This window comes from Callithrix jacchus, chromosome 2 (assembly GCF_049354715.1).
Source record: "Callithrix jacchus isolate 240 chromosome 2, calJac240_pri, whole genome shotgun sequence".
Classification (NCBI taxonomy): Eukaryota; Metazoa; Chordata; class Mammalia; order Primates; family Cebidae; genus Callithrix; species Callithrix jacchus.
In genome coordinates, this window is record NC_133503.1 from 77089231 (window position 1) to 77101312 (window position 12082).

General features: G+C 35.9%; 1 protein-coding gene across 45 annotated transcripts in view; it reads left to right on the plus strand.

Moving 5' to 3' along the window:
• RAPGEF6 (Rap guanine nucleotide exchange factor 6) overlaps positions 1-12082 on the plus strand; it is a 240722-nt gene that overhangs the window by 46815 nt on the left and 181825 nt on the right. For 26 of the 45 annotated variants that reach the window (XM_017969697.4, XM_002744622.6, XM_008991535.5 and 23 more), the window contains one exon: positions 8652-8735. The exons of 1 other annotated variant lie outside the window; for it this stretch is intronic. In XM_017969697.4, coding sequence (XP_017825186.1) covers positions 8652-8735 — 84 coding nt within the window. Of the gene's footprint in view, positions 1-8651; positions 8736-11737; positions 11837-12082 lie in introns of all 45 variants that reach the window. 18 more of the 45 variants (XM_035290921.3, XM_035290932.3, XM_035290926.3 and 15 more) reach the window with 1 other exon arrangement.

Here is a 12082-nt window from a genome sequence, read left to right on the forward strand (position 1 = left end):
GAGAGGCCATTATATCAGAAGAATCATTTACATAAGTATTAATGTCATTACAAAACCTGACAGAAGTAATGTTAGGGTATTCATAAGCCAATAATTAAAATATTTAAGAAGTGAGGGGATTAACCTTCATTGGTTTCTGTAATTGATTTTTGCATAAGGAAAGGACAGTAGGATCTGATGATCTGAGATTCAAAGCTGGAAGTTTTTAGGGAGGAGAGGAAAAGAATGGTTTGGAATTGATTATAAATTACATGGAAAGGACACTGACTTATCTCTAGGCCTAGTAGTAGGAGGAGTGTGTGAGAGAAAACATTTACCACTTTAAAAGGACCATAGTGGAAGCAGTGTCTTCAGGAAGTAATGGAAGAACACATTGAGAAGATAAGTTATTTTTTAGATGTCTGACTATGAGTACTAGAGATTCGGAGCAAGAGTTTTAGCACTAGAGGAAGGGATGGAAGAAAAATTCCTCAGGAACTGGGAAATTTAGAGCCATACACAAATTAGAGACTTGGGGAAGAAGGATGGCATGGGAGACCTGGATTTTTATGGTGAGTGATATAGGTCAGAGTTAAAGAATTCTTGAGAATGTTTTTCTTTGAGTGGCTGGTGTTTCATTCTCTTAGGGTTGATAATGTATTTTCTAGAAATTACTGTGGCTCTGAGTTTCCCTTCATTATTTATATATTTTTTGAGACAGGGTCTTAATTTGTTTCCCAGACTGGAGTACAGTGGCACTAGCACAGGTTACTGGAGCCTCGGCCTCCCACCTCAGACTCCCAAGTAGCTAGGACACAGGCACATACCACCATGCCTAGCTAATTATAAATTCTTAATGAATGAAATTTTAAGGAACATTTTTCTTAAAATGTATAATGTTCTCAATGTATTCATTACTGTGTCTGGCTATTGAAGGCTTGGAAGGCTTAATGAGAATATACTTGAACAAATATAATATTCAGGATTTTACTGTCTAATATAATATTTTAATGTTAACTTCTATTAACTGAGTACTCAATAAAGGGAAATTTGAAAAATTAGAGCATTTGGCAAATGTAATTACATCATAGAAAAATTATAAAACATCAGACAAAAGTTAGGCTTAGTGTTTTTATGAATTAAACATTTAATCATAAGGCATAAGTTCTTTTAATAGAGCTTTAAGAGGCTTTAAGTTAGAATTATTTAAATCAGGCCATTAAAGATTCATTCAGACTGCAAAGTTATGTGAAATTTTAAATCATATACAGATGTAAATGCAAATATTATGAGGAGGCCTTTTTCTATAAATAAAATATTTTGTTCCCAAAAGTAGGCTCTCTCTATCTCTGATATCCTTGGTCTTCATTGGTTTATCCTGGAAAGTGACATATGTTCATGAGAAAATATTTTCCAGTGTAAGTCAGGTGTGGTGGTGCGCTCCTGTAGTCCCAGCTACTCAGGAGGCTGAGGCAGGAAGATTGCTTGAGCCCAGAAGTTTGAGACTGCAGTGAGCTATAATTGCGTCACTGAACTACAGCCTGGAAAGCACAGTGTGACCCTTTCTTTAAAAGAAAATTCCAATTTAAAGTGAAATATTTCAAAAGTATATTAGATCAAAATAGCATCAGTTGTTAAATGTCCCCTGGAGGATCGACCATGTTTCTGTATTCACCTTCTCTCCACCCATTGCCGTTGTTGTTGTTGGTGGTTTTTTTTTTTTTTTTTTTTTGAGACGTGAGTTTCACTCTTGTTGCCTAGGCTCTCTGGAGTGCAATGAAGATCTCAACTGACTACAACCTCCGCCCTCCTCCTGGGTTCAAGAGATTTCTCCTGCCTCAGCCTCCCGAGCAGCTGGGATTACAGGCATGCACCACTATGCCCAGCTAATTTTGTATTTTTAGCAGGGTTGGGGTTTTTCCATTTTGGTCAGGCTGGTCTCAAACTCCTGACCTCAGGCGATCCGCCCACCTTGACATCCCAAAGTGCTGGGATTATAGGCATGAGCCACTGCACCCGGCCCTCTCCACCCATTCTTGAGAACTGCTGCTGTACAGACTTTTAGCAGCTGTTTCCATCTGGACAGAAGGTAATAATTCACCCTTAATCTTATCCAGGTGTTTTTTTACGTCATGCCTTTCATATGCATTCATATTTTCCATGAGTTGCATATGTTTTGCTTTGCTCCTTTATGTGCATTTCTCTTTTATGTGTATCTCCTTATATATTTGTATTTTTTAATCCTTTTATGGTAGCCCTTCATACTGATTATACCATAGTTACTGGAAGGAAAGTCTTGACTGTGAGTTGTCGAGGTTCTTTGTGTGCTGAACAAAGAATTGAACAAAATGTATAAAGCAACAAAAACACAAGTTCATTGAAGTGAAAGTACACTCTGCAGAGTGGGAGCAGACTCAAGCAACTGGCTCAAGAGCTCCAATTGCAATGTTCTTTAGGGTTTTTATTAAACTAAAAGAATTTAACACCCCTAAGTACTCTTTAGAGACCTGTGGTTGGTTACACCCTGTGTGAATGAAGGCTGAAGGTGGAGGCTTGGTTCACTATCAGTTAGAGGCATTTCCCATTTATGACATAAGGGAGAGGGGTTTTTGTAGAGGGAGGAGCCTCTGACCCTTTGTCATTTAGGCATGGACAGGTGAGGTTTTCCTTAGTCCAATTCCAAGAAGGCAGCCATGGGTTGGCCTTAGGTTTCGTGTCTCCAGACCCGATTCTCCTGCCTCACCATGATTTTTTCAATCATTGTAGTATTACTAGATGTTCAGGTTGCCTTTAATACTAGATATTTAAATTACTTACATGATGTCTTTTTTACATATATATTTTATTTTATTTATTTTTATTTTTGAGACGGAATCTCATTCTATCGCATAGGCTGGAGTGCAGTGGCGCGATCGCGGCTCACTCCAACCTCTGTCTCCTGGGTTAGAGCAATTCTCCTGCCTCAGCCTCCCAAGTAGCTAGGATTATAGGTGGCCTACTGCCGCACCCAGCTAATTGTTGTATATTTAGTAGAGATGGGATTTCACTATGTTGGCCAGGCCGGTCTCCAACTCCTGACCTCATGTGATCTACCCACTTCGGCCTCCCAAAGTTACCTATAGATTTTTCATACTGGATTTTAAAAATAATTAGTATTTCTATTATTGCACATGTAATTATAGCAAAATTAGAAAACATAGATAAGCAGTAAGAAAAAATTCATCTGAAATTTTGTTGTGAAAAATAAGAATTACTTCTCTATGATAATTCCTTGGGATAACGTTGTGGAGCACAGGTTATGGGATCCTTGCAGCTTTTGCTGTGTATTGCTCTGTTGATTTGGAAAAGAGGTTGTGGTGATTTTGATTTGCAGTATTAGTAAGCAGTGAATAAATTTTTATCACACCCTCTGTAAAATGGATAATATGTGTGAATTTGGTTAGTATTTTAGAGTTGTTTTCATTTGCATTTTCTGTTTACTAGTTACTCTGTGTTCTATGTACCTGTTAAAAATTGTGTGCTTTCATCTTTTGTTCATTTACTACTTGAAATAGTAATGCATTTCTCTATGTACTGGTACCTATTACAGGTATTATTCTTTATTGTATTATATTTGAGAATTATTTTCTTTTCATCTTTTTGTTTTATTCAAGTTTTAACTTGTGTGGGCCAATATTCTTCAGAATTAAATGTTATTTTTTCTACAAGTATGATATAATTCTTTGTTTTCTTTTTTCCTAGGAAATACATTTCTTAATTGCTTTCTTAGCTTTAACTAAACCTTTAATTAAACTGAAATTTATTTCAAGGAGCAGTATGAACAATGATTGTTGTTTTTTGCTAAAATGTATTTATAAAATACTTTATTCACTTTAAGTATTGGTGTTTTATATTTTGTAGGACTAGACTTAATATGCTACTACTTTCTTTTCAAAATATTCTTTTATATATTTACTCCTTTTTCTTTTTGGTGTCTTAGAATCTTTGTTGAGTTCTGTTTGGATATAGATCAAATTAAATCTATAAAAGGCATTTAATGGCTAGAAAGTATTGTAAAATATATTAATATCAACTTACATCTTTCAACAAAGCTTTATTGATTTGTTTTGGGTTTTTTTCTAATGTACCAAACATTTCTTAATGTTCTAGATATCTCAAGTGTATTTTTAATTCTTTTTACATTTTTGTCTACTGCTGTGATAGTGACCTCTTTTATTAAATAGATTTAACTAATGTATAAGAATGATCATGAGTTTAATGTTTCATTACCTGTGCATTGCAGTTATCATTATTTCTAGAGTATTTGCTGGATTTATATGGATTTTAATAGCTGTTTCATTCATTGTTCGTCTGTGTATTTATTACTAAATTCTTGTTTACTGTGTATTCTCTTTGCCCTAGGTAAAGAATGATAAGAAGACAGACAGTATTTGCTGTTGTTGAGTTTATCATGTCGTAGGGGAGAGAAAATGAAAATAATTATATTTAAGTGTTACTAAGGAAAAGTGTAGAGTATAGAGTAATGGAATACAATCGAGAGTTCAGAAGTAAATCCTTATGTTTATGAACAGTTTATTTTTGACTAAGATATGAAAGCATTTTAATGAGGAGAACATAGCTCAGCAAATGGTGTTGGGTCTTTTTTGACTAAGATATGAAAGCATTTTAATGAGGAGAACATAGCTCAGCAAATGGTGTTGGGTCAAGTGGATATTCACATTCAAAAAGTGTATTTAGATCCCTAATTTACAACATACACAAAAATTGAGATATGGCTTTATACCCGTTACAATAGCTATAATAAAAAGGTAGATCATAAATTTATTATAAAGCATATTACAATTATATGTTAATAGTTGTTATATAATAAGGTATATAACTTATGTAATGAATCCTTATATAAATATAAATTATTGCAAATTAGACATATTCCAAAAGATAGATAAATGTTGGAAAGGATGCATTAACACTGGAATCCTCATACATTGCTGGTGCAAATATTAACTGGTTGGCCACTTTAGGAAGCAGTTTGACAAGTTCTTAAAAAGCTAAACAATTTTACCATATGACCCAACAATTTCATTTTTAGGTATTTACCCAAGATATGTCCATGCAAAGACTGTACACATGTTCATAGCAGCAGCATTTATACTAGCCTAGAACAGGAAACAGTCAAAATGTTCATTAGTTGGTTAGTGGATGAATAAAATATGGCATATTTATATAGTAGAATAAAAAATTTTGCAGTAAAAGGAGTGAACTATGACACATGATGGGTAAGCTTCAAAAACATTACCCTAAGTGGAAGAAATAGGATAGAAAAGACTACATATTGTAGGATTTCATTTATGTGAACTGTCTAGGAATGGCAACTCTGTACAGAGTGAATTACTGGTTGTCACGTTTGGGTGGAAGCAGGGGTTGACTATAGACAGGCCTAAGTGAACATTTTGTGGTGATGGAAATGTTCTAATATTGGGTTGTGGTGATACTTGCACTGTTCTTTCAATTTCATAAAAATCATTCAGTAAATTATATCTCAAGCTCTTTTAAAAATATTAAGCATAATATAAATTTGTATCTGGCTAATTATAAAAAATTTAAAACAATGTGGAAGTTAATTGAGAGTTTAAGTTTAGAGGTTTATAGAGACAGAGAAGGAGTATGTATACTTTCTTTTTTTCATTGGATAGAATGAAAATAAGCTAATATTTTCCAGTGTCAGGAGCAAAGGAAAAGAAAAAGAGAGGTCTGGAGAGGCATGTGGAAGCCTTGTTAAGAGTTTTTTTTGTCGGCCAAGCATGGTGGCTCACGCCTGTAATCCCAGCATTTTGGGAGGCTGAGGTGGGCAGATCACCTGAGGTCTGGAGTTTGAGACCAACCTGACCAACATGGAGAAACCCCATCTCTACTAAAAATACAAAATTAGTTGGGTGTGGTGGTGCATGCTTGTAATCCCAGCTATTTGGGAAGCTGAGGCAGGAGAATCACTTGAACCCAGAAGGTGGAGGTTGCAGTGAGCCAAGATGGCGCCATTGCACTCCAGCATGGGCAACAAGAGCGAAACTCTATCTCAGAAAAAAATTTTTTTTTTTTTTTTTGTCTTTGTCTTAGGAGCAGTGTGAAACCTTTAAAGAAATAAAATCTGTTGAAATTAAGTATATCTCCCTTTTCTGGAGTAGATTATTGTTGCATTCATTTGCTTGCAAAGAGATAGAGATAGCATAGCCCCATGTTAAAGGGTTTCATGTGCTTTGTGTTTATTTATCAGATGAATTGCCAGTGTTTTTAGGGTGGAATTTTTTGCAAGGTCAGAATAGTTTCTGATTCCTGAGTTGGCATGGGTCTTTTGGTAGTGGGAGTGATCTTCAGGATCTTTCCTGCATTTACAGAGAATTTAATGACAACTCCGTGAAGGCTTCAGCCAATTGAGATAAAAATTGTAGGCTTGTGGTGGTATCTAATCATAATTTTCTTTTATATTAATTTTGGGCAAATTTATCCTTAGTTGATTTTATTCCTTACTGATTTTTTTTTTAAGCCACATCTCTGGCTGGTATGGTGGCTCATACCTATAATCTCAGCACTTTGAGAGGCCAAACCAGGAGGATCACTTGACGCTAGGAGTTTCAAACCAGCCTGCTCAAAACAGTGTGACCCCAGTGCCTACAAATAATTTAAAAATTAGCCAAGTGTGGTAGGATGCACCTGTAGTCCTAGCTACTGAGAATGCTGAAGTCAGGAGGATTGCTTAACCCCAGAAATTCGAGGTTATGTTGAGCTATGATTGAACCACTCTGCATTCCAGCCTGGGTAACAGGAGGAGACTCTGTAAAAAGTAAAAATAAAATAATAAAGTCATATTTCAGCCTTGACTACCTGGGCTCAAGCAGTTCTCCGACCTCTGCTTTCTAAGAAGCTGGGACCACAGGCATGCATCACCATACCTGGCCAATTTTTAAGTTATTTTTAGAGAAAAGGTCTTGCTGTATTGCTCAGGCGGGTCTTGAATTATTCTCTCCTCCTGCCTCATACTCCCAAAGTGTTGGGATTACGGGTGTGCCTTGAAGTCATATTTCATCCCAGCACAGTGTTGCATGCCTGTAGTCCCCACTACTCAGGCTGGAAGATTACTTGAGACCTGGAGTTTGATGCTATATTGCTCTTATGATTCTACCTGTTGATAGCCACCCATTCCAGCCTAGGCAACATAGCAAAACCCCTTCTCTTTAAAAAGAAAAAAAAAATCCTGTTCAAAAAAAGGAAGTAGGATTTTTAAACAAAAGAACCTTAAGTAGGAGATTTGCATCTTCCCTTGGTTAAGAGGAAAAGTGATATAAAGAATTTGAAATCGTTCTTGGAACAAAAAAAAAGAATATTTATGTACCTACTGGAAAGCTGACAGTTTTTCCTTTTTGTGATAAGCAATGGTATTGACTCAGAAACCTTACTCTGGCTATTATGGTTTCTGAATGAAGAATGGCACTACTATTTATTGAAGAGAGAATGCTTTAAGATCTAAGTGTGAAGGACATGTTAGTGAAGTAGATTCTGAACTGTTGAACTTGAGTTGTCTTTTAAATATACAAGTGACACGTCAAATGAACAGCCAGGTAGATATATAGTTCTGTAGTTCAGAGGAAAGATTTGGTTTATAGATATTAGAATCTTCTAGACACTGGAATTAATTGAAGGTTTACATGTGGTAGATAAAAATATCTGAAAGAGAGAAATAGAAAGAAATTAGATTATATAAACTAGTAGTATCTCACAAGATACTGGATTTCTATTGGAGATTTAACCTAATTAAAATGTTGACATATTTAAGTCATTTGGTATTTATCCCCCAAACACATATAAAATGGAAGCTGGGGTGGAAATTTTGTTTATGTTTGTTGTAATAAAAATTAGAAGAAATAAACAGGCCATTCTAATCTAAATTGTAATTGAAAATGAAGGCAAAATATAAAAGTACAGGTTGGGCATGGTGGCTCAACCTCCCAGGTTCAAGCAGTTTGGGAGGCCCAGGTGGGTGGATCATGAGGTCAGGAGTTTGAGACCAGCCTGTCCAATATGGTGAAACCTGTCTTTACTAAAAAATAAAAAAATTAGCTGGGTGTGGTAGCACACGCTTGTAGTCCCAGCTACTTGGGAGGCTGAGGCAGGAGAATCACTTGAACCCAGGAGGCCAGCGGTTGCTGGAGATGGTAGTGAGGGGAGATCACACCACTGCACTCCAGCCCGGGTAACAGAGTGAGACTTCATCTCAAAAAATAAATAAATAAATAAAAGTATGATTTCCAAATAATATTGTCTTCAGTATATATAAAATTATCAGAATGAAAATTTTCTAATATGCAAAAATAGTACAATATTTAAGTTAGTCTTAAACATGATCTAGTACACAAAAATGAAGGATGTGAAATTAATAATATAATTAGTAAGATGATAAACATATTATGAAATTTATACCTTAAGATAGTGATTATACTTTTATTTCATGTAAACATGGTCTATATGAAACCTTAGGCAACAGGCAAAATATCCCAATTTCCAAGTAGTGTTACTTAATTTTTAATTATTTGTACTATTACCAGAATATATTTTATATTGAATTCATATACATATGATCATGTGTATTTTTAAACTCACTTATTTACTTATTTAAACAGTTCAGAAACGATTGCCAGATGTTGGTACATCCTGCTTTCTGGATCTGTGCTTGTGAAAGACTCCATGGTCTTGCCTCCTTGCAGGTACGTTTACATTTGCTGCTTATTGCATATGGCAGGCAAAGTTAATAGTACAACCATTTATTTTTTCTCTTAAACTATTTTGTATAGGATGTATATTTTCTTTCAGTTGGTGATACATCTTTTAAATGTCTTTGCTTGTTGGCACCATTGGAAATGCTTGGCAGGAATCAGTCAATCTTTTGTATTTCTGAGGGTATAATCAAGTTTACATCATGACATGTTATCTTATTCCCCTTTGAAAATAAGTTTGATGTACAATTTGATATATCTAATGGATTTTTGATTCATTGCTATTATTGGATACAAAGAGGTGATATAATAGTTAAGAAACTGGTTTTTGGAGTAAATCAACTAGGTTAAAATTCTGATTTCATCACTAGTTATGTGACTTGGGACAAATTTTAGTTTTCTTGACTGAAAAATGGGGATAATAATGGTATCTACTTAAGTATTGTAATGAGGTTTTAGGAAACTACTATCAATACTCTCAACAGAAGTCTATAAGGACTCACACTCTGGAACCACACTTCATGAGTTCATATCTGCTTTATCATTTTTTGGGCAGATTACTTAATATCTTTGTGCCTTACTTTGCTCATTTGTAAAATGAGCATAATAATAGAACCACTTTCATAGCATAGGCTAGTTGTGAGAAATAAATGATTTACTCTATCTTAAAGCTCTTAGGACTGGGTACCTGGCTGTTAAAAATAATGGTTAATTATCATAACTACTAGGTAAAGAAAGGAAGAGAAGGATGGTGAAAAGAAGGTCAGTTGTGGAATTCTTTTAGTAATTATTAAGATTTTGGGGCCCCAACTTATGCTTTGGTGACATAAAAATGTAATTTTTAGTGACTCTTTTCCCATAACGTTGAGAAGAAATTTCTAGGCTTTCAAAATAGGACTTCAAATTGTAGTTAATTTAGTGGCATAAGCATTTAACACAAATATCAGGATATGGGGTATCTCGATTTAGATGTCATTTTAGAATTCATGTCTTGACTCCTGAAACTTTACATCATTGGCCTTTGGTTAAATGAAATGTGCTTATTGACTACTTGAATAACACATATAGTTGACTGTATTTATAAATATATAGTAGTTCTGCCTTTTGGCCGTTGTTCCTTTTCTCTATATTTGTGAAACTCACATTAATGAATTTGTATTGTTAGCCCCTGAGAACTGAATAAACTGGATTGATAACTGCCTACAGTTATGTTTTAAGATTATTAGTATTCTTTTTTTTTTTTAGCACTCCTGCTGTTCTGAATAGTCAAGAATGTATTGTGAGGACTTTTAATAGCCCTTAATCAGCTGCAGTAATTCATTAGTAGTTTGTAATTAAGACAATGCTTATCTTTTTAAATAAATAATAGGAATGTTTGAGATTTTTAGAAAAGTCATGATATGCATTAATGTAATCATGAACTATTCAGCAAACATGATTATGGAAGTTTAATCTTTGTTCTAAAGAATAATACTGAATAGAGAATTTGTATCTTTTGTGTGAAAGATTTATAATAGGCTATATAGGTTCATTTTTAGGATTAGTGAGTTACTGCAAATAAACTACCTAGAATAGTGCTTAGCATATATTAAGCAGTAAATAATTTTTGGCGGCTTCAGTCAGAATACAGAAACCGCACAGTAATTGGAACAGGTAGTTCGATTTTTTTTTTTAATTTGAGATAGAGTCTCTGTTGCCTAGCCTGGAGGGCAGTGGCATGGTCTTGGCTCACCGCAGCCTGTACCTTCCAGGTTCAAGCCATTCTCCTGCCTCAACCTTTGGAATAGCTGGGATTACAGGTGTGTTCTACCACGCCCAGCTAATTTTTGTATTTTTAGTAGAGACAAGGTTTCACCATGTTGGCCAGGCTGGTCTCAAGCTCCTGACCTCAAATGATCTGCCCCCCCTTGACCTCCCAAAGTGCTGGGATTACAGGCGTGAGCCACTGTGCCTGGCCTGAGCAGGTAAAGTTTAATTTTAAAATTAAACTATTTCAAGGAATCAAGCTACCAAGAAGGATAAAGCAGAATACCCTACAACGGAGGGTGAATTTCCAAGGACAAAACAAACTTGAAAGGGAGACCCCTTCCCCATAACTGTAGAGTTCAGACTTTGTTGAAGAATATGCTGGTTGCAGCCCAATAAATAGCAGAGATGATCACTGAGTTGCTGTGGGCCAGAGCTGGTTCACAGTCATCTGGTCAAGGCTGCCAGGAAGGAAACTGCTGACCAGGAGTGGCATGTAGGAGACCCCCCCCCCAACTACCAAGAGGGCAGATGGCCCCTGAAGCTGGGGACAGAGACAGGAAGCCCCCCAGTTGCAGAGTAAAGACTTTCCTACTGAAGTGTTCCTCTAGCACCCTCTGCTGATAAAGCTGTAATATTTTCAGTTGGCAAAGGAGAACATTTCCAGAATTCACATCCTTATCACAAAGTAGGGCAATAAAGGGTGGATTTGAAGCTAAGAGCCAGTACGTTTGGAGAGGCAATAAAAAACTGTCACAGTCCACTCCCTTAGCTGCTCAGCCTCCTTATGAATGCTTCTAAACACCATTCAACAGTCTGTGTCTGTTATACCAGCAAGATATAACTATTCTTTATACAAATGAAGTTCTTACCCTTTCCCCCAAATAAGGAGACACAGAAACACAACAATCATTGCTAGCTATATTTATATATATACTTTCATAGTGCCTCTGAATATTCTGTTAACTAAAGACTACCTTATAAAGTTTACCTTCAATATCTTCTACCATATATATAGTAAGCAAAGAGAACATGTGAAAAGCTTACTACAGTCCTTGTTTCTATAATTGGTCCCAAGGCTTTAGTAGATACCTCTGTCATCTTCCACTACCCATTCAGTATTTCTTGTCTCAGCTAAAACTTCCTTCTGATGGATCTTCAATTGTCCTGCCTTTTTCTTGGTTGCTATAGTTTTCCATTAACCTTTTGTGTGTGTGTGTGTGACGGAGTCTCACTCTTTTACTCAGGCTGGAATGCAGTGATGTGATCCCAGCACACTGCAACCTATGTCTCCCGGGATTTAGGCAATTCTCCTGCTTCAGTCTCCCAAGTAGCTGGGATTACAGGTATGCACCACCACACCCAGCTTATTTTTGTGTTTTTTCTAGAGACAGGGTACCATATTGGCCAGGCTGGTCTCAAACTCCTGACCTCAAGTGATCTGCCTGCCTTGGCCTCCCAAAGTGCTAGAATTATAGGCTTAAGCCATCTCACCTGGCTGTTTTGCATTAATCTTTATTGAGTTTTTTTTTTTTTTTTTTTTCCTGAGACAGAGTCTTATTCTGTTGCCCAGGCTGGAGTTCAGTGGTGGA